This window comes from Haliotis rufescens, unplaced genomic scaffold (genome assembly GCF_023055435.1).
Source record: "Haliotis rufescens isolate VD_foot unplaced genomic scaffold, xgHalRufe1.0.p SCAF_2, whole genome shotgun sequence".
Lineage (NCBI taxonomy): Eukaryota > Metazoa > Mollusca > Gastropoda > Lepetellida > Haliotidae > Haliotis > Haliotis rufescens.
In genome coordinates this window covers 36,063,056-36,086,979 of record NW_025963890.1, presented here as the reverse complement: position 1 = coordinate 36,086,979, position 23,924 = coordinate 36,063,056, and the positions used below count along the sequence as shown (strand labels likewise).

The 23,924-nt window shown below is 40.8% G+C and overlaps 2 protein-coding genes across 6 annotated transcripts in view; both read left to right on the top strand.

The window, feature by feature from the left end:
- The first annotated feature begins 46 nt into the window (after nucleotides 1-46).
- LOC125381927 (alpha-latrocrustotoxin-Lt1a-like) lies at nucleotides 47-1,940 on the top strand. Its single transcript, XM_048399290.1, has 4 exons — nucleotides 47-59; nucleotides 503-865; nucleotides 965-1,480; nucleotides 1,579-1,940. The coding sequence occupies exons 1-4, from the start codon at nucleotides 47-49 to the stop codon at nucleotides 1,686-1,688; spliced, it is 1,002 nt and encodes a 333-aa protein (XP_048255247.1). The 3' UTR covers nucleotides 1,689-1,940.
- A 14,724-nt stretch (nucleotides 1,941-16,664) lies between these two features.
- Nucleotides 16,665-23,924, top strand: part of LOC124113061 (coiled-coil and C2 domain-containing protein 1-like) — a 63,875-nt gene continuing 56,615 nt past the window's right edge. The window contains exons 1-6 of one of the 5 annotated variants that reach the window (XM_048399863.1): nucleotides 16,665-16,996; nucleotides 18,571-18,694; nucleotides 19,546-19,646; nucleotides 20,197-20,397; nucleotides 21,619-21,829; nucleotides 21,887-21,953. In XM_048399863.1, the coding sequence (XP_048255820.1) occupies nucleotides 16,931-16,996; nucleotides 18,571-18,694; nucleotides 19,546-19,646; nucleotides 20,197-20,397; nucleotides 21,619-21,829; nucleotides 21,887-21,953 (770 nt within the window). In that variant the 5' untranslated portion in view covers nucleotides 16,665-16,930. The remainder of the gene's footprint in view (nucleotides 16,997-18,570; nucleotides 18,695-19,545; nucleotides 19,647-20,196; nucleotides 20,398-21,618; nucleotides 21,830-21,886; nucleotides 21,954-23,924) is intronic. The other 4 variants (XM_048399860.1, XM_048399861.1, XM_048399859.1 and 1 more) reach the window with 4 other exon arrangements.

The following is a 23,924-nucleotide window of genomic DNA, read 5'->3' as shown; positions in this document are numbered from 1 at the left end:
AACAATCAAGTCACACCACTTCATACAGCAGTTGAGCATGCCAAACATGAAACTGTTCAGTATCTCATAGAGAAAGGTGCCAATGTTAATGCAGAAGATAACAATTAGTGACACCACTTCATGTAGCAGTTGAGCATGCCAAACATGAAACTGTTCTGTATCTCATAGAGAAAGGTGCCAATGTTAATGCAGAAGATAACAATCAAGTCACACCACTTCATGTAGCAGTTGAGAATGCCAAACATGAAACTGTTCAGTATCTCAAAGAGAAAGGTGCCAATGTTAATGCAGAAGATAACAATTAGTGACACCACTTCATGTAGCAGTTGAGCATGCCAAACATGAAACTGTTCAGTATCTCATAGAGAAAGGTGCCAATGTTAATGCAGAAGATAACAATCAAGTCACACCACTTCATGTAGCAGTTGAGCATGCCAAACATGAAACTGTTCAGTATCTAAAAGAGAAAGGTGCCAATGTTAATGCAGAAGATAACAATTAGTGACACCACTTCATGTAGCAGTTGAGCATGCCAAACATCAAACTGTTCTGTATCTCATAGAGAAAGGTGCTAATGTTAATGCAGAAGATAAGAATCAAGTCACACCACTTCATGTAGCCGTTAAGCTTACCAAACATGAAACTGCTCAGTATCTCATAGAGAAAGGTGCTAATGTTAATGCAGAAGATAAGAATCAAGTCACACCACTTCATGTAGCAGTTGAGCATGCCAAACATGAAACTGTTCAGTATCTCATACAGAAAAGAGCCAGGGTTAATGCAGAAGATAACAATCAAGTCACACCACTTCATGTAGCAGTTGTGCATGCCAAACATGAAACTGTTCAGTATCTCATAGAGAAAGGTGCCCGTCTTACTGCTACAGGAAGGTGTGGAGTAACACCACTTCATGTTGCAGTTGTGCATGCCAAACATAAAACTGTACAGTATCTCATAGAGAAAGGTGCCAATGTTAATGCAGAAGATAACAATCAAGTCACACCACTTCATGTGGCAGTTAAGCTTGCCAAACATAAAACTGTACAGTATCTCATAGAGAAAGGTGCCAATGTTAATGCAGAAGATAACAATCAAGTCACACCACTTCATGTGGCAGTTAAGCTTGCCAAACATAAAACTGTACAGTATCTCATAGAGAAAGGTGCCAATGTTAATGCAGAAGATAACAATCAAGTCACACCACTTCATGTGGCAGTTGAGCTTGCCAAACATAAAACTGTACAGTATCTCATAGAGAAAGGTGCCAATGTTAATGCAGAAGATATCAATCAAGTCACACCACTTCAGGTAGCAGTTGAGCATGCCAAACATGAAACTGTTCAGTATCTCATAGAGAAAGGTGCCAATGTTAATGCAGAAGATAACAATCAAGTCACACCACTTCATGTTGCAGTTGTGCATGCCAAACATGAAACTGTTCAGTATCTCATAGAGAAAGGTGCCAATGTTAATGCAGAAGATAACAATTAGTGACACCACTTCATGTAGCAGTTGAGCATGCCAAACATGAAACTGTTCTGTATCTCATAGAGAAAGGTGCCAATGTTAATGCAGAAGATAACAATCAAGTCACACCACTTCATGTAGCAGTTGAGCATGCCAAACATGAAACTGTTCAGTATCTCAAAGAGAAAGGTGCCAATGTTAATGCAGAAGATAACAATTAGTGACACCACTTCATGTAGCAGTTGAGCATGCCAAACATGAAACTGTTCAGTATCTCATAGAGAAAGGTGCCAATGTTAATGCAGAAGATAACAATCAAGTCACACCACTTCATACAGCAGTTGAGCATGCCAAACATGAAACTATACAGTATCTCATAGAGAAAGGTGCCAATGTTAATGCAGAAGATAACAATCAAGTCACACCACTTCATACAGCAGTTGAGCATGCCAAACATGAATCTGTTCAGTATCTCATGGTGAAAGGAGCCAGGGTTAATGCTAGAGGAATGTTTGGAGTCACACCACTTCATGTAGCAGTTAAGCATGCCAAACATGAAACTGTTCGGTATCTCATAGAGAAAAGAGCCAGGGTTAATGCTACAGAATGGTTTGGAGTCACACCACTTTATGAGCAGTTAAGCAACCCAAACATGAAACTGTTCACTATCTCATACAGAAAAGGGCCAATGTTAATGCAGCAGATAACAATCAAGTCACACCACTTCATGTAGCAGTTAAGCATGCCAAACATGAAACTGTTCAGTATCTCATAGAGAAAGGTGCCAGGGTAAATGCTGAAGATAACAATCAAGTCACACCACTTCATGTAGCAGTTGAGCATGCCAAACATGAAACTGTTCAGTATCTCATAGAGAAAGGTGCCAGGGTAAATGCTGAAGATAACAATCAAGTCACACCACTTCATGTAGCAGTTAAGCATGCCAAACATGAAACTGTTCAGTATCTCAAAGAATAAGGTGCCAGGGTTAATGCAGAAGATAACAATCAAGTCACACCACTTCATGTAGCAGTTAAGCATGCCAAACGTGAATCTTTTCAGTATCTTATAGAGAAAGGTGCCAATGTTAATGCTAGAGGAAGGGTTGGAGTCTCACCATACATACAGCAGTTAAGTGTCACTTTGAACACTACCATCAACCAGAACTGTCTTACAGTCAAATGTCTCACTCTTTTTGTCTAGGTATAAAAAAGTTGCTGCATGTAATGCTCTCAATCTGCCCTTTGAACCCATAGCTCTATTACTGATACAATGATATTGTTATAGCTTGGAGACATATATTTGTGTTACATATCCTCAGGCAACAACCCCAATTTCCGATGTGTAATACCTCCGCATCCTTACCGCCCTTCACTTAAAGCTTATCCACATTTTCTTTTGCCCCCAAAACACACGTGTTCCCCTCGCATTTCATCCCCAAAGTAAGGCAATTAATCAGGAAATTATTACAATATGGATTGTCATATCAACAAAATGATAACACCAATTAGGTTATTCAAATATGATGAGTCCTGTGGATATTGGAGGGTAGATACCGGTACTCAAGGGGTGACTTACTGGATCAGGTTATCAGGCTCTATAACAGGTGAAGAGGTTGCGTGTTGTCGTAGCCTGGTGCAATGGGGTGTTGGCCACTGTTTTGTCTGGGTTAGAGTTGATAAGTTAGAAATTACAGGCTGCCAGGATATAGCTGGAACATTCCTGACTGCAGCTACAATATGTATTTGTGTTGTAAATGTTATATTATTCAGATAATAACACAAACTTGATAAGGCCCTAGACTGATATGTTTGCAGTTTAGTTTGAAGCAAATGTAGAACTAAGTCCATATTGCTGTAGTGGAACCTAAGTACTCAAGACCATATCACTCCAAACTTGATTTGGGATAAGATATGCTTCTTTCAAATAAGTAAGGCCTCGTGTTTTTTCACTGGTGATATAACCTAGATTCCACAAAACGCCTATCCTTTCCATTGCCTTGTTTGCTAATTGTTATCAAAATGAGCACATGTTAATCATTCTAATGGTTGGCATCAATGGAATTCAGCCCTTCATACCCATTTTCATAGACATTTTTCAAGAACGGGATTATTGAGAAATGTTTGATTGCTAGATTTGATTTCCAACTGGATACATAACCTTCTTACCAGGAGTAATAGCTGAACTGATATCTTCACAATTACACCATCAATGATTATGAAATTCAGATTGTGTGTTTAGTTACTATCACAGATTCAATCAAGTTTATCTATTTATCATCCAGCATCATTAAAGAAATAAACTTGGTGTTGCTACATACTTTCAGTGGCAAGAGGCTATTAGTACATACACATTCAAGTGGTGTACAGTTTTGCAAGAATATTTGCATTAATTACATAATACAATTAATGTGTGTATAATACACATATACCATATACATAGTCATTTTCATTTTGAGTCTATTGTACTATGCAATACAACTTTTATCATAGATCTTTATCCCTGATGCTGTGAAAAGAGATGACAATGTTTACATCATGAATTTTTTAGCTATGTATTTTCCCACTGAGATGTCCTTGAAAGTTGTTTTATAGTTATTAATTTTCGGTTTGGTTCTTTAATACTGCATAGATGTGCCTGCGTGCCTGCATACGTGTTTTATGTAGATTTATGAAATTGATACTGTAAGTAGTTTCTTTCATGATTTTGATACATGGAAAAACAAGTGCCTGAAATCAAGCTTTGTGCTTTTAATGTCAAATTCTATTTCAAGTTCATCAAAGGGCATAAAACCTGTAACAATACAATGTCTTCAATTGTAAATATGCTTTTATTAACCCAATTTCTTAGGAGAGTGAGTGAGTGAGTTGGGTTTAACGCCGCTTTTAACAGTATTCCAGTTATATCAAGGCGTGTCAGCTTAATGTGGGAGGAAAGCCCGAAGTGATACAGGTCTCAGACGTTACCACTTCGGTGAAACCCATGAGCACGGGTATGGTGCTGACAAACCTAGGAACATAATCGGGGCGAACCGGGATTCGAACCCACAATCATAGGTTTCTGGCGTGCCCAAGGGACGCAACTCTGCACAGCGAATCGCGGCGCCTTAGACGACTGGGCCACCTGTACCCCCTCTTAGGAGATATTATGTATGTTTTAAAAAGTGAATAAGCCATAAATGATGAGATGTATTTTTTTCCTTATTATCTGATTATTATCTTTAACAAAGGGCATTCCAGGCTTTAGTACATGCTTCAGGTGTGGGGTTTTCAAGTCTGGCAATCTTGTTTATGTTTGCACCTAAGTTGTATATATCCCTAATTGGAATATTAGACGGATTATTGGTCCCAGTTTTCGTAACATATAACCTAACAATGTAGTTTCTAAGCGAATCAATAAATGATTTCTGATCAATCATGCAAGTCCACCTTCTACATACTTTCTGATTAAAGTGGTTATTTTAATCTTATCTATTTAACATTCCAAATACATTTGTACAATATAGTGTTTAACGATACGATAAAATCATTTTAGGGGGGTGGGCAATGAAGAGACTATATATACAAGTTTTGATAAAGCAAATGTTTTAATTCTTGTTTCCTGTCATCAAATTACAGTCCCAATTGATGTTTATGTTTTCTATCACAATTCCTTTTATTTTTTATTTTTTTTGGATAAAACATCCCAGAATGTTATTGTGCCACCAGGAAAAAAATGGATGTAGTCACAGTGGATCATCATCCTGTCTACAGCCCCTTTCATTAGTAAAGAAATGTGATAGATGTCCATGTTGATCCATGAAATATAATAAGTTGATATGTTTATCAATTTTACAATTTCTCGACCCAAACCAAATTTCAGCAAGCCTCGTTGATAAACTGCTTTGAGGCTGTAAAAAGACTTTTAAACATCTAATAGGAGTAATCTTCTAGGTTCAAACAAGTAGGCCCTAGTAGCCTTGTATTTTCACCGATACATCTGCCAGCAATATATACATTTGTGTTGGATGACAAGACATTCCAAGATTGTTTAAATACAGTTTGATATACATGTGCTAATAATTTTATATAATGCTTTTAAGAGGGTCATTGTCTCCTGTATTTTTAGAGTTTTCTATTTCTATTAGTTATAGGTATTTATGTGATAACACCTCTTTTTATTGTTTTCTAATACACAACATTAATCAGATTATTTTTACAAAAAATTATACATGTGAAATGTTGTAGAATGATAAAGTATTCCTCAGAAAATAACCTTTGTATCCCACTTAATGACTTATGCAATGATCCAAATCAATATCTCAGGTGAAAAATTCTAAACATCTGAATTGGCTTGATTGTATTTACGTTGAAGCCCCATATCAGACACTAGAGACCACCCTCAAAGATGAAGGTGTGATCAATCTCTGGTGGAGTGTCTTGGAATCTCTGTATGATCTTCTTATACTGCAAGGCAGGCAGTGAAACAAGGAAAACTAATCACCTGGGTCCACTTGCACAAAGCGATCTTAGCGCTAAGACTATTGTAAGCCTATGTTAAAGTATGGGAGTTACGATCATCTTAGCGCTAAGATCGCTTTGTGCAAGTTGGCCCTGGTCTTCATCCCATTACAAATTAAACAATTTTGGGCCCTGATATGTTGACCCTAAAATATGTACATGCAAATTCCCCACATTATTACGAACTACGCCTGTGGTGTGCACCACCAATGATATATGAAAACTTTTTCCTTGAAAAGTCATCCGTATATACGTGAAAATCATGATTAGGTGATTAGCATCAGTCATGACGCAGCCTCACATATTTGAAACGGGGAATGTGTTTGGTCAAGGGGGTTGTCTCAAAACAGTCAGTCCGATTACAGACAGTGAAGCTGGTATACAAATCTATGTTGGGGTTTCTGTGGTTTTCGGTGGTTGTCAAAGATTGGATCATATAGGCTCAAGAATTATTTCCTTCCGACAAAGATATTTAGTCGCCTTTGCACAGGAAAGATGTTTTACTGAGGAATACAATATTGTCTTTTACAGAAGATAATTCTGCAGCAGTACACATTTCTTGGCTTGTCGAGTGAATACCTCTTCTTGTTCATTATCATTGTTGTTGTCGAGTGAATACCTCTTTTTGTTCATTATCATTGTTGTTGTTGTTGTTGTTGTTGTTGTTACCAGATTCACACGATTCCTTGGTTTCAGGTAAACTTTATATCTTCTATGTAACAGATGTGTGTTTCAACCATTAAATGTACTTTGTCTTCTTTATCTAACATGGAGTAAACCAGTCATGTTTGATTAAGCTCTTGTGTTTTGATTTCAATAATGTTACATTGGTGGCAGCAGTGGGTTTAAAGTTTTCACAACTGATAAATGAAACGATGGAGGCAAATAATGGGGACAGTGTACGAGGAGTGAGTGAGTATGGTTTTACAGCTTTAGCAGTATTCTAGCAATACCACGGCGGGGGACGCCAGAAATGGGCTTCACACATTGTACCCATGTCGGGAATCAAACCCTTTAACCACTAGGCTACCCGACCGGCCCCAGTGTACGAGGAGATGGAGATGACGGAGAAATGGGTGTGAAGAGGCCAATAATAATACCGGAGGTGAAATGAGTTTTACCTTCGCATTGGAGATTATTGCACTTATGTAGGCCTAGTGGTGTGCGTATGTGTGTCTGTCTGTCTGTCTGTCTGTCTGTGAGTGTCCCAGCTCAACGAGAGGCAGACAAAGTAACAAGAAGTTCCATCTTTTGGTAAATGGATGGGCTAGTGAGTTGAAGTTTTTATGTCTGAGATTAAAAGATCAAACATTGTAAATATTCAATGATTTGGATCTAGAATCTGTGGGGTAAGAATATCTGCGGTCACCGTATTTCTGTGCTGTAACAAACAAGTTCAAGAGGTTTTATTGTGTTTAAGGCCTCCGGCCCATATACAAAACAAGAGTACAATGAGATAATATCCGTGAGTACAACACAGCTATAGTGATGTGCTGCATGCAAAACATATGTGGAGACAATGTTGCAAAGTGGGTGTACACAATTATTTTACGAAGTGGTGCTGGTCTTCTACGTCATCGCCATATTTACAACTGAGTTCCAGAGGAAAATGAACAGAGTCTAATCCTTCACCAACATTCAACATAGATATGTGTGAAAACAAATAAGAGCAGATGAAGTAATCGTTAACACTGCTGCCCTGGCTACTGACGTACGTATATTCACCATTAGTGTCACCCTCCATTCGACCGTTCACAATACAGAAGTCAAAAACACCACATAAGTTTAACACCGTGCGACCGAACCTGTTCATACTGGTATCTTGTGAAGTTCTATCCTCAAATGGCGGGGTGCTATCCTCGGGAAAAGGATCACCTCTATTCTGTATGCTGTCTGGGTTAAAGTCTCTATAGTTATTCTTATTACAACGAGCATTCTCCACACAACACAATATGACAATCTGATACATCGGGTAATAAATCAGATAAAAACAACTCCAGCTGGTCTACAGCACACGTTGATGACTTATTATCAAGTAGATCCTTGTGGAGGAATATATACACAAACTAGAACAATGGCAAAATCAATTTTAAGAATATTTTTTGATAGCCTGAGACACACAACATTATCTAAGTTGGTTTGCATAATGGTGCAAAAAACACCAAGAGCTTGCTTAATACAGACACAAACACCACCACAACATCGACCGTATTTAGATATTTTGATGGCAGGTGAATAAAAACTTACATATCCAGGTAACCAACTATTTGGTAATTCGTTAGACAAAAACGTTTCAACTAGACATACAACTTAACTTGTCGCTACACAGAGCTACGGGATGTTCCATAGCGTTTTTCAAATACATGTTCAATACTGATTCGGAACATACTGCCTAACAACCCTGCCATAATGTAGATGGATCTAGATCCGAAGGGCAACTGCAACATGATTCGCCTCCTAAAACACATGCCTTCAAGTATGAGTACACATATATTTTTATCATCCAACTGTATGTTTATCGGGTTGGAATCATCTGGAGACACCATTGTTACCGGCCAGGTTCCCAACAAGATAAGTATATACATTGTAGCATCATCTAAATGTAAGTACTCATATTTGAAGGCAAGTGTCTCAGGAAGTGAATCATGTTGCATTTGTTGTTAGATCACGACATATGCACTGTGTTGAACCATTTAAAGTCCAATGCAGATTTGGATCAGAGATTTATTAGGAAATATACAGGGTGGTACAGCCCCTAGCTCTGTGTAGCAACAAGTCAATATCAAACTTGTATTAAGCAGCCCAGACATAACATTCCACACCAAGCCTGTACTGTGTGGGCTTCTTATTGATTCCGAGTGTTTTCCATGAACTGTAATTTAGTTTCTGTTGATCTGAAGGGCACACTACGGGGGTCCGGTAATCTTGCATCTGTGCTTTCAGACTGCCCCCATTAGGTGTGATGCTTTCAGACTCATGTAGGTTATGATAACTAGAGTTATCCATGATCATAACACGGGTTATCAAATATAGACAGGAGTTGGTGCACCATCCATTCAAGGATTATTCCCCATGAATTTTCAGTCGAGGCTTGGCTTTGAAAACAAGTTTGTACAATTTGATGCACCCTTAACCTTGTGTTCTAGCATGAAGCACGATTAAGTACTTACAAAAGCTACAGTAGGCGCCTTGTTCCCGTCTGACAGATTACACACTGAGGGAATTATATATACACCCCCAACAGAATTTAAAGAACTAATGATTTGAATGAAGAATATTTCACATCATGCATGAACACCACGTGATCCACGTGCACACAGAAGCCACAGCGTGCGCCTATGGGGAACTTACAATCACTAGTGTCATTGAGCTAAGCACACTTAATAATGGCACCCAACAGTTTCTCAGTAAACAGAAAATGGCGAATTGTGGGTACGATAAAGGTGCGACGTCAATATCCCAAGTTATCCGAATGTTTGATATATCAAAAAGTGTAATTTCCCGACTGGGACAAGTACCGTCAAAGGGTGGGGTTGCGAATCTTGCCGTGTCAGGCTTCAAAACGACACCGAGACAATATCACCACATTACATTACTGGCACCATGCAACTGATTCAAATCTTCCTCTAATCAATAGCAAATTCCGTACAATAACAGGAGGGCGAATTTCAACATCTATTGTTAAAATCTGGCTCTGCATGTGCAGCCCGCCTGAAAGCAAGGTGCTCAGTGAAGGGTGTTACCCTCACAGTTTACCATAGGCGGTACAGTTTGGGGTGGGCTAGGCCACACGAGATACGGTCTGTGCGCCAATGCGGTTGCACCATGTTTACAGACGAATCAAAGTTTTACCTCCAATTCACAGATGGCCGAAAATGTTGTTGACGATGTCGGTATGCCAGAGGAACAATGTTTTACCATAAGCGGTATGGGGGTGGTATATATGGTATGATATACGGACATATACGAGAAAGCATACGGACATTGGACTGATCGCTAAGATCCTAACATGTCCCCAATAGAGCAACTGTGGGATGTTCTCGGGCCGACAGTGTACGCCAAACGTCAAGCACTAACCAACGTGTGACCAACCTTGGGGTAGCTCTTCAGGCGGAATAGCGCATTACCAAGGGCGTCCATACGCAAGTTGATCAACAGTATGCCATCAAGGTTGTGCATGTATCGCAAACATGGTGGACGCACCAGAAATTGATCTGCACGCCCGAAATTAATTTAACAAACATTTATCCCCGTTACACCTTCACTATCATTTCGGGAGCAGACAAAATATAAGTAAACTATGGATTGTACTATGGACATAACTGAGATAGGTGCATCATAGCGCAATCTTCCATCAAAGACCATTCTTACAACTTTAAGAATAGCACCTGATGCACGTGTATTCGCTTGGACCCACATATGTGCCCATGTCAGGGACCTCCCTTTCACATATGCAGATTAGTTTAGCAAACGTGTGAAAATGCCTTCAAGACGGTTTCTGGGTGAAAAGAAGCAATGGTAAATAATTGGGGCAATAGAAGGTGGGACGTCAAATCACAAGCTGACCGAATTCATGGCAAGTCCAAAAGTGTTATATCGCGCCTGTGGAGCCGGTATCGTCACGGGGGTATTAAAATTATACATGGACGTGGCAGGCCTAAAATCACGACACCGCACCAAGATGGTCCCATTGGATTGATTGCCTTTTGACACAATGTCAATCTGGCCCAGAAATCAAGAGGGAGTCTCGTACCGTGACGGGAAGACAAATTTCAACATCAACATTTAAAAATGGTCTCTATTAAGCCGTCTGAAAGCGGGATGTAGTTTAGAGGCTGAGAAAAATGAGGTTTAACCTAAGTCTAGAATGGTTGGGCAAGTCTAGATTGCCTCTGCTCTGGTGTCTGTCCAAATCTGCAGCGCTCCCAAGTTTGTTATCAGTTAATCTCGTTCTGTCCACCGGTGTTTACAGTTGATATGGGAGACCCTCACTGACACCTCTGGAACGATCTCTACCATTAGCAATTGCATCATGTTTATACAAAGAACTGGAAAACACAAAGCAGCAGACTTGGATTTGTCAGTTGTGCCACACTGGGGAGAGAAGGATACATTGTTTGTTTGTTGTTTAACGCCGAACTCAGCAATATTCCAGCTATATAACGGTGGTCTGTAAATAATTGAGTCTGGATCAGACAATCCAGTGATTGACATCATGAGCATTGATCCACGCAATTGGGATCGATGACATGCATCAACCAAGTCAACGAGCCTGACCACCCGATACCGTTAGTCGCCTCTTACGACACGCATTGTCACCTTTTACGACAAGCATGGGTTGCGCATGACCTATTCTACCCCGGATCTTCACGGGTGTGGCAGGTAGTGGTCATAGTCATGCTGGCTGATTAGCAGTGGCATGTAAACAGACATTGACAAGATTACTCAAATTCCATCACATTAGAGCCTTGGAGATTTGGTTTGTCCCTGAAAATAAGCATTACATTTGGCTCCATTTTCGATTTTAGTTTTTTTATTATGTTGATACACATTTTCTGTAACATAACTTTATTTCTGGACAAAATGTCAGTATAGTGAGACATTGGCGTTACACCATGACTCGCAGTTCCATTGGGGTAGAAGGGGGCGAGCGGTGTGCACAACCTTCAATCCTGGAGCATGTTCCTTGTGGGGATGATATTCCAATTGTGGAGGTGGGATCACTCGCGACAGGATTACCGACGTGATTATCCTGAAGGGGGCCCAGACTGACCTTTCACACAGAATGTTGGCAGGGTATTTCGAATATACAACAAGACGATAACGCCAGACCACTCCGTGCCCATGTCGTAACCTATTATCTTCGGCACGTATTAAAGGATAGCATACTAGTATTTAGACTGGCCTGCCAGACATGTACTCGGACGCAGGGTGTTCACCTGAAATCCAGCACAGCCAACATGGACCAGCTTGGGGTGGCCCTTCGGGAGGAATAGTTGGCAATTCCAAGGACAACCGTTCGCACTGTCATTGATGGTATGCCTGCAAGATGTCAAGCATGTGTGTCCCAACATGGTGGACACACCTGGGTTTAACATAACCAGCATCAGTTTGTGCATTCTACCAATGACAACATCACACACTGAGTTAACCTTCCCTGGAAGACATGCAACAGGTGCCTCTTCTCTTTTTGCCCATTTTTAGCTATAACAAAATGTTACTCTCCCAAAGGCCCCCTTCCTTGATAGATCTCACGACAGTATGGTGTGTTAATCACAGTTTCGTGGCCTTATATGGGAGAGCCTGAAACAAAAGGCATGCTTTCCGCATGTACAAATTTGGGTGGGTGAACTGTCCCTGTATTGAGGATGACATTTATCCCTATCAAAATACATCAAGATGGTAAACATGGTAAAGAAGCATATGATGTGACACATAGTAACAGCAAGAAAGATTTTTTACATTGAGTTATGTCACACTGGTTAATAACAAATGCTGAAAAAATAAAATAATTATTTGCCTCGGTTACATTATCTCATTTGCATGTTGTTATAGTCTGCTTCAGAAGATTCTTATATTTGGACGACTCAATCTTGTAAAATCGATTTTTAAAGATCAAACAACATTTTGTTCTATTTTTGACATTATTTCATTTTGCTCTGACGTCAGCCCCGCCCGTGAAAAGGAAAGGGTAGCTTTGGTGCAGCGGACGTCAGGCAACAAACACTTACTTTTGTATGCACGTGTGTGAGTGGCGGGTGTTACCGGTAGAGCAGGGAATGCCTACCCTTTTTGTGAACAGCTGGTGGCACTTCACCTATGATCGTTTCATTTGAGCTTTTGTCGACATCCAGTCCAGGCTGCATTTTCTTTAAGAAATCAAGTCATTTTCGACATTATTCGACATTTGAATGTTTATCTTCACCATAAGCCATCACTGCTGCTCACGTGTTCGCTGCGGCCGCATGGTATGAAAGAACCATTTGCCTTCCATAGCCTTCTACCAGCCTTTGTCATGCTCCTTCTTGCAGTGGCATTCGGTGCTTGGTTAACGGCTATGACGAAGAGCAACATCTTTCATTTCTCCACCTCATTAAAGAATTATATGGATTCAAACATTATGCCAACCACTGTACCAAATGCTTAACACAAACCCTCGTGTAGAATTTATCAAAAGCCTACCAGATAACATAAACGAAGACACATTCATTAACTCTCATGTAAACAATGTCTTGATTTAAGAGGACCTGGGCCCCGTTCCACAAGGCGATCTTAGCACTAAGATTAGTGTAACGCCAATACTTTAACATAGGCTTGCCCAGACAAATTATCATTAGCACAGTCGGGTTCAGATTGGTATATTGCAGAATGCGATTTACACTCAGGATTAATGGTGGACGTACCGTATACTTCAAGATTACATACCTCTTATTTGGTGGAAGATATTCCTTCACCATCAACTCCCTTCCTCATTTCTTAAATATGTCCCACTATGAAATATGGGAGATATCTCCTGAGGGCTTATTGCAGTAGCTCTGCTTAAAGGATTTATATCATTGTAAATTTTCCTTAAACTTAGTATGAAATAGTATCAGTAAAAGCAAAATATTATAAAATTTATAAATATTTGAGTTTAACTAATATTATTTCATTCAACGTTTAAGAAAATTTACAATGATATATAATAATTGTATCTTATATTTCATATAAAATACAATTATCACGTATTTTCTTGTCTTTGATTGAAGAATAACAGTACTTATACCAGTGGTCGATTATGAACAAACGTACAATACCTATTCTTCTAGACCCGCCGTGATGTTTCTGGAATATTGCTAAAAGCGGCGTAAAACCATACTCACTCACTCACTCACTCACTATTCTTCTAGAAATTACGTATAATATTTAGTACAATCTGTTTACATTTAACTGACAATAGGTGTTTTCTATATATTGTTTGGATTTGTAGAATACATTAAAATTATAAATTGTGAAAGCTAGCTTAAATATTTTCGATAAATTAATATAATGCAGACATTTTTTCTTTACTGTTAATAGTTTCCACACTTGAGTGATCCCTAAAACCAAACCTCCAGTATCTTACTTGGTGACCTAGGTTAAGATTAAGGCGTTTGTAGCGTCACAGGTAAAACCGAGAGGGACATTCTCTCAACCACAGGAACCACCTTCTTTTGTCAACGCCGATATTTACACCATATATACGACAAAAACGCACAATTGGCTTCAACTACATTTTTTATATAAGAGAACTGCTCATTTGGTTACAAATATATATCAAAGTTATTATTGTCAGTGTTTGAAAAAAATGTATTTAATATTATAAAATAATAAAGTCAATGGGTTACAAAAGTCAAGGACACAGCTCTTTAATACCGTGTATGACCATCACTGGAATCAATGAGACGTCTGACCCCTGACCCATGGAATTAAGAGTCCCATGAACTGTCTGGGTATGCTATTCCACTCCTGTTACAAGGCCAACAAATCCTGCAATGTCTAACGTCCGACACATGTTCAATTGACTTCAGATCTGGTGATCTGGATAGTCACTGAAGAACAAGAATGTTGTTCTGTGCAAGGAAGTGTCGAAAAGCCACTTCACGTTTGTTAATGAATGGAATGACGTATGGCGGAGTGATCCTGTTGCAATAAAGAAAAGCTGCAAAGTCGCCTAGTAGTGCAACCCATGATTGCCGTAAAAGGCGACTTTGCGGGATCGGGTGGTCAGGCTCGCTGATTTGGTTGATGCATGTCATCGTATCTCAATTATCATCGTGGGTCGATGCTCATGATGTCAATCACTGGATTGGCTGGTCCAGACTCGATTATTTACAGACCGCCGTCAAAAAGCTGAAATATTGCAGAGTGCGGCGTTAAACAACAAATAAACAAAATTTCTTGAACGCAGTTTTGTGCCAAACGTTAATTACGTCGTCTGGGTACCCGAGTTCGGAGCGTCGTAGGAAAAATCATCATGGAAACATTTTGTTAAAATTGACCAAATAAGATAATGTGGTGTCGGCCCGAAGTGTCGAAAATCTAAACTAAAGGTAATTTGGGGATTAGACAGTTTAGTGCTGGTCCTGGATTTGGGCGCTCAAGAATGATTTGACAGTTCGGTTCCGGTTGAGGATCATTGTACCAAGTACTTTCAACAGTTCGGTGCTGGTCAAAGAAAACAAGACAGATATATAGATATACATTGTCACCGTTTAATAATTGAAGTTATGTAAAAAAATTAATGATCTTGTGTCTGTTACATGTTGGTTTTCATGGATTCGAACATCGGAATGTTGTGGAGTATGTAGGCAGGTTGTCTTTAATGCGTCTCAGCTCTAAATCTGTTCGTCGAAGATTCAGTTGATGCAGGTAGTTTCGTCTCCAGCTCTCTGAATCAGATATGAAGCAGGAACACTGACGACTAGTGATTGTGTGGCTGGGGTGCTATTCGGTTGACAATGTCGTCATTGGTCGGCAGTGTCGCATTAGAGGTCTTCTCCATACATCGCAAGTAAGATGTCTCGTTTGGGTCTGGGTTTTTTTTTTAACCTGGATCCTCCATGACAGGTTACAATGTCCACGTGGATTCTCCATTATGAACATGACAGTTTAAGTGAGCATGGTTTTCATTGGTTCATATGTGTGTTAATATATGTGTGACCTTCCATCGGAGTTCACGTGCATATGTAATAAGCTCATCTGAAGTTGTCCTGTGGCTATTATGGCACCAGCGTGAACCCCTTCACCGTGTTCTAGTCTTGTATAGTTACTTGTATAGCTATCTTGTATAATAAGTGAGGAACAAGATTTATTCAAATCTTATCTTATTTCCGTTCCAACATCATGTCACTTTGATCTTAACACTCTTTTTATTTTTACTTACACAAATCTTAAAACTGTTTACTTTACTATTAAACGTAGCGAACGCAGCGCTACGACACTCGTAAGTCTATGTTAAAGTATGGGAGTTACGATCACTTTAGCTACGATAATGGCTTTGCGGAACTGACCAATGGACAGGGGTCGTAACTCCCATACTTTAACATTGACTTACGATCGCTTTGTGGAACGGGTCCCTTGTCCAGACTCGATTATTTACAGGACACCGTCTAAAACAGCGGAGCTACTACAACCTTGTTTTAAATCAAAATAGTGCAGAAAAAAAGATACATTTTACGGTTGGTAATATGAATTAAACGTCACATCATCTAATTTTATTTATTTTGATATTTTATTCAATTGTTTCTATAAACATTTATCAAATACATGAAAGACGAACGCCATAGATAATCATGGAACGGGGTAGCTGAGAGCCCCGATGAGGTTCTACAGTCAAGACATGACCCTACATCACGTCACCCCGTCGCAACTCTCGGCTAGGACCAGGGGTGAGTGTGGTTTACATCGTATTTCGCAATATTCCGGCAAAATAACAAAAGGGAAAACTAGAAATGTTCACCGATTTTCACTACGTTGGGAACCGAACCCTGTACCCACCGCCCCATGAAACAGGAATTGCTGTAATATGGTGGTATGGTGAGGTTGCCTGGTTCCCGGCTCCCTATGCGAGTCGTCAACTTGCCCCAATTGTGATATTAGAGACGGGGCCCAGCTTAGCCTGTGTTATGCCCCTTTGTTGCCACAGGTGGCGCTCAAGCTCCTCACAGCGAGTTCGGGGAGCTCTCTATACCGAGAGTGTAACGAAGGTGTCACGCGCTGGGAAGAAAAGTATAGATAGACTGGTTCCCGTTCGTTCCTGCGACAGACTGATTGAAAAAGCGGAACAAGTGCAGCGACACCAAGCGGAGGATCCGGGAACCAGTCTATAGTATAGAGAGCTCCGGGAACGTACTATCGCTGTGAGGAGCTTGGGTGCTACGTGAAGGGACATAACTCTGGTATTTCATGGTACTTCCGGAAAGTAAACAAGCAGAACGAAAGCAATGTTTGGGAAGAAGAAAGATGCGCCTCAGACTCAATCGAGGAAGGGGACAGCGTTAATGAATCAAGTGAATATTAGTTCTATGTCTAAGTAATCTATTTTCACCACCTACTCATTTCATATTCACCTGTCTGTCGTTGTGCGTATTTGACAGCGGCGTGTGACAGTGAATCACTATCGGCATCATTTCCTGATTTGTGTAGCTTGACATCTACGACTCAGAATGTACATACAACATGCCTAAACAATATGATCATTTCCTACCTCTCGACATCGCTTGTATTGCATAATTTCCAAAGTAGAAACTAGATTTTTAAATAATTTATGAGCAAGACCATGTAACGTGTCAATCGCAAGGTAGAGTTTCCTCTGCACTATTTACAAAAATACAAATAATTAATGTCATCGCCTAAAAATAATGTGTGTATTGGCATATATTCATTGGAAGTAGAAGAGAACGAACTACCGATGCCAACTTGATAGGCTGTAGTGATTAAATAGTACAACATTTTACCAGAGAACCATAGTCACATATCCCTGTGTTATGGGTTTTTGGATGCTGAAGAAACATTTATAATTTTCTCATTAATCACAAGAACAACTATAAAACATGTCTCTCACTATTGAAAGAAGACTTTATGTTAAGAACAAGTTATCATTTGAGTATTTGCAATGTCTGGGTTCCTTGTTAAAGTGCGAGTAATCACGATAACTAAGGCCGTCTGAAACTATACTATCACACATTTTTTTGAACCAGACATTTAACACACATGCACACAAATAAACTAATCATGCACATTTAGAATAAGAATTGACACAGTCCTCATGGGTTTAGCATGTTTAGTCTACTCAGAGACCATAACATAACTTACTTTATCATAATGGTCTCTGGTCTAATGTTTAAGTAGCTGATTTGCCTTAGGAAAACCAATTATAATATAATAGTGCACTTGGTGTATATACACTTACTTCAATAATACTTTATTTATTCTAAACTGGGCCTACCTTAAGAATACAGTACCACAAGCTTTTCAAACAAATAACAATATCCTATGATGTAATTTGTGGTATTTTGCTATCAGTCATAACGACGGAACACTGTCCTGTGACGTTGTGTCACCGAGTGAGCATAAGCTCCTTTCAGTGATCTATCATCTCTACGCGCAACGTTATTGAATAAGCTCAGTTTTCAATATTTGTTCACTAACTATAGCAGGCTTTGGCACATCATATAGTAAGCCCCAGTTTATAAAAGCATTTTTATTTTCAATGAAAACAAATTCGGTTTTAACTTAATTCATGTGGAATCCTCAAAGAAAACAGGCTGCACATGGATATCTGAGAGGGAGAATAAATCCCTTATCGAAGCAAAAAGCCACTAGCTTTGTCCGAGTCAATGACAGCTCAAGCTAACCTCAGCTCAATTGAACAGGTGTTTTATGTCAATTTTGAATTTGTTTTAATTCTCTTACAATGTCATTTCAAAACATGTCCGCAAGATAAAGTACGATCACAAGGGGTATATGGGGTTTTATGCATAATATGCACATAAAACCCCATGTACCCCTCGTGAGACTGGTACAACTTATAATGTATTCTTGTCGTCACCTGAAACCGTTGTGTGATGTTTGTTGTGACCAGATGGGGTTTGGTGGTATAGAGGATGACACAATGCACGGGGGAATGGATGATGATGATGACTTGGAGGCGGAGCTGGCAGCTCTGACTGGTGGGGAGGTAAAGAGACCAGCGGCCAAGAGGAAAGGTTGGTGGTCATCCTGGAGATGAATCAGGATTTGTCTTCCTATGTTTTATCCATATTATACATTTTGTTTTGTTTTTGTAAACATCATTAAGTCTTACAATGAGTGCAGTGATTCAAACAGTTCAAATATGACATAATAGAGATATAGAGGTTATCATGCGTTTGGTGCATAAATATCCTGTAGACGGAATAAACATTGTATTTAGTGTGATTACCGTGTTTATGATGTTTGTCATTTAATGTCATTCTGAAATTTGATTGCCCCCCAAAATCAAACGGTACCTAAATATTGCAAGTTTTCACAGTAGTCTCATTGGTACATAAGGTCACAAGCTCGGTCAGACAATGTCAGCGGGTAATATAGTTCAATCTGAAACTTTGAAACTGGCTTAACTAGTTTATAGCCTCATGATTTTTCAGGACAATTTGTTTCAAGCACAAAGATAACTTCGATAGTCTTTTGTAGCATTTCATAGGTCCACTCACTAGAGTAATTGCCCTTTATCAAAGGGAAGCTACTTTACATTTGTCAAATTACATATTACTGTCTGATAATATAACATAGTCATAACATTACAAAATACAATTAAATTGAGTTCAACACTGCAACAAAATGTAACAAAGTAAACTTTGGACTTTTTTCGCCCAAAGTCAACTATTAAATTATGCCTGTCGTAAGAGACCACTGTGTTTTGACTGATTGTTAATCATCACACTTAGTTGGTGTGGATTGTTGCTCATGCTATTAATCACTGGTTTGCCGGGTTCAGACTGATTTGTGAAACTGTTAGATATTGCTGACTGCAGTGTTATAGAACAACTTTGTTCCCAACATTGGTTTGTGTTTGCAGCTCCACTAGACATGTCCGTGATTAACAACATGGCTGCTGAGAGTATGAGAGACATCGGCAGTGATGAAGAGCTGTCTGACACTGAGGACCCAGACTTGCTGGTGAGTTGTTTATGTATTATCTAATGCAGCCTTAAAATAACTGTAAAGTTATGTTTTTGGAAATATTTTCTTGCGGTCTCCACATTATCCAAATACAGAGTTATCTTCCTTTGCATTCCACATGATAATGCGTCCTGTTTCTGTTGACGCTCAAGGTTTGTTGGTATCCTTGGATTCCTTACATTCTGTGTTGTGTGTGTATATAGATTCTATGAGATTGCGATGTAATTGTTCGACGCAGCGGGGCAGTTTATTTCTGGTTGTGAGAGGGAGTGTTTACTCTGGAGGGCTGAGCCCATTGTGCAGTCTGTATCTTGGATCTGTTGATTGTGGAAGTGGAATAAGTATACATACTTTTGTACATACTGTATCCTGTGTTCGTGGGATAATTTCAGCCTCTATCTGCCTTTTTGAACAAAGAGCAGTGTATGCCTCAGTCTGATTGGTTGTATAATATTTTTGAATGGGATTCGAAGCCCGAAAATGTTTTTGACATTTCTCAGGTTATGATTCTTTCTGGATAAATATTCACTCACTTTCTTGTTGTAAGGCTGAGCTGGAGGATCTGAATGCAGGTGACAGCCCCTCCCCACCCCAGTCTACCCCCACCCCCGAGAAGATGCCCTCCTCCAACTCCTCAGACCAGGCGGTCCTGCTGCAGGAGAGGATGGTCATGTACCAGCAGGCCTCCGCCAATGCCAAGGCTGCAGGAGACGCTTCCAAACAGAGGAGACTCGACAGGGGGTTGAAGGTGAGCAGTGTTTGCGTTTACAGCGTCCCATAGCGAGAACTTATATCTGATTTTAATTAGATTGAGGTAATCTAAGCATGTGATTAATCCTGTTTTCTTTATTTAAATCATTAACTGTTTATTGTTAATCAAGTTAATCTCTGCAGCCGTTGTTATATGCAGCTACCAGCCGACTTGTCTCGCATCAAAACACGGGCTGTGTACTCATGGGCAGATGACCACAGAGTACGCTGATTAATGAGTGGTTTGGGTAATTGGTTGCAAATTATAGGTGTGTCGGAGTCGGAGTGCGAGACTGTTGGATTAACGTGTCTTAGTAATAGCACTGATTTAATTGGTTCCAATCATTAGTGTCGGATAAAGCCGATTGTCGGATTAACGAGTGTCGGATTAATGAGACTTGACTGTAAAATGTACATATAAATTCCATGTCCTTATCTTTATGAGTTATTCAAGATGCCAGCTGCCGGTTTAACTCCACTGCAGGATGACTTCCATATATATAAATAAATGACTGACATAGCTTTTTATTTTCATTATATTTTAACCAACTTTGTGTGGAAAACCTGGAATAAATCTGTGAAACATAAAATTAAAAAAGTGTGGCCTTGTGACTTAGTGCTCTCCACATTGCTTTACTGGCAGGCAGTGGTAGATGTTTATGCATAGACATTAGGGTTCATTTGACCTTCCATAGCTGTGCTGCAATAAATAGGCACACCTCAGCATTACGTTGCATAGCGGCGGTATATCTTCATGGGTGAGGGAGGAACCTGGTGGACATTTACCCCATGTAGTTTTGTGTTGCAAGTTTCTGTGTGTGAAAGTGTGTACTGGTAGTGTAGCTTGTCACGTGATGTTGGGTGTTGCAAGTTTCTGTGTGTGAAAGTGTATACTGGTAGTGTAGCTTGTCACGTGATGTTGGGTGTTGCAAGTTTCTGTGTGTGAAAGTGTGTACTGGTAGTGTAGCTTGTCACGTGATGTTGGGTGTTGCAAGTTTCTGTGTGTGAAAGTGTGTACTGGTAGTGTAGCTTGTCACGTGATGTTGGGTGTTGCAAGTTTCTGTGTGTGAAAGTGTGTACTGGTAGTGTAGCTTGTCACGTGATGTTGGGTGTTGCAAGTTTCTGTGTGTGAAAGTGTGTACTGGTAGTGTAGCTTGTCACGTGATGTTGGGTGCACCTAAACCTCCATGGGGTACCTCATGGTTTGGTTTTCTTCCAGACACTGACCGACATGTGTAAGAGAGCTAAGTCGGGCCAACCTGTTGATGAGACTGAGATTCCTCCCCCTGTAGCGCTCGGTGCTGCCTCAATGCAGTCCTCGCCTAAACATGAAGTCAGTCCATCACAACCAACCCTGGCTAAACAGCCATCCCCAGCTACACAGCCATCCCCAGCTAAACAGCCATCTCCAGCTAAACAGCCATCTCCAGGTATGTCTCCACCTATACCATGTATACATTATATCAATCCATCACAACCAACCCAAGCTAAACAGCCATCTCCAGCTAAACAGCCATCTCCAGCTAAACAACCATCTCCAGCTAAACAGCCATCTCCAGCTAAACAACCATCCCCTGGTACATCCCCACCTAAACATACCACTCCCACACAACCATCCCCTGGTACATCCCCACCTAAACATGATATCACTCCTACACAACCATCCCCTGTTTCATCCCCACCTAAACATATCACTCCCACACAACCATCCCCTGGTACATCCCCACCTAAACATATCACTCCCACACAACCATCCCTTGGTACATCCCCACTTAAACATGATACCACTCCCACACAGCCATCCCCTGGTACATCCCCACCTAAACATGATACCACTCCCACACAGCCATCCCCTGGTACATCCCCACCTAAAAATGATACCACTCCCACACAGCCATCCCCTTGTACATCCCCACCTAAACATATCACTCCTACACAACCATCCCCTGGTACATCCCGACCTAAACATGATACCACTCCCACACAGCCATCCCCTGGTACATCCCCACCTAAACATGATACCACTCCCACACAACCATCCCCTGGTTACATCCCCACCTAAACATATCACTCCTACACAACCATCCCCTGGTACATCCCCACCTAAACATGATACCACTCCCACACAACCATCCCCTGGTTACATCCCCACCTAAACATATCACTCCTACACAACCATCCCCTGGTACATCCCCACCTAAACATGATACCACTCCCACACAGCCATCCCCTTGTACATCCCCACCTAAACATATCACTCCTACACAACCATCCCCTGGTACATCCCCACCTAAACATGATACCACTCCCACACAGCCATCCCCTGGTACATCCCCACCTAAACATATCACTCCCACACAGCCATCCCCTGGTTACATCCCCACCTAAACATATCACTCCTACACAACCATCCCCTGGTACATCCCCACCTAAACATGATACCACTCCCACACAACCACCCCTTGGTACATCCCACCTAAACATATAACTCCTACACAACCATCACCTGGTTACATCCCCACCTAAACATATCACTCCTACACAACCATCCCCTGGTACATCCCCACCTAAACATGATACCACTCCCACACAACCACCCCTTGGTACATCCCCACCTAAACCTGATACCACTCCTACACAACCATCCCCTGGTACATCCCCACCTAAACATGATACCGCTCCCACACAACCACCCCTTGGTACATCCCCACCTAAACCTGATACCACTCCTACACAACCATCCCCTGGTACATCCCCACCTAAACATGATACCACTCCTAAACAACCATCCCCGGGTACATCCCCACCTAAACATATCACTCCTACACAACCATCACCTGGTTACATCCCCACCTAAACATATCACTCCTACACAACCATCCCCTGGTACATCCCCACCTAAACATGATACCACTCCCACACAGCCATCCCCTGGTACATCCCCACCTAAACATATCACTCCCACACAGCCATCACCTGGTTACATCCCCACCTAAACATATCACTCCTACACAACCATCCCCTGGTACATCCCCACCTAAACATGATACCACTCCCACACAACCACCCCTTGGTACATTCCCACCTAAACATATAACTCCTACACAACCATCACCTGGTTACATCCCCACCTAAACATATCACTCCTACACAACCATCCCCTGGTACATCCCCACCTAAACATGATACCACTCCCACACAACCACCCCTTGGTACATCCCCACCTAAACATGATACCACTCCTACACAACCATCCCCTGGTACATCCCCACCTAAACATGATACCGCTCCCACACAACCACCCCTTGGTACATCCCCACCTAAACATGATACCACTCCTACACAACCATCCCCTGGTACATCCCCACCTAAACATGATACCACTCCCACACAACCATCCCCTGGTACATCCCCACCTAAACATATCACTCCCACACAGCCATCACCTGGTTACATCCCCACCTAAACATATCACTCCTACACAACCATCCCCTGGTACATCCCCACCTAAACATGATACCACTC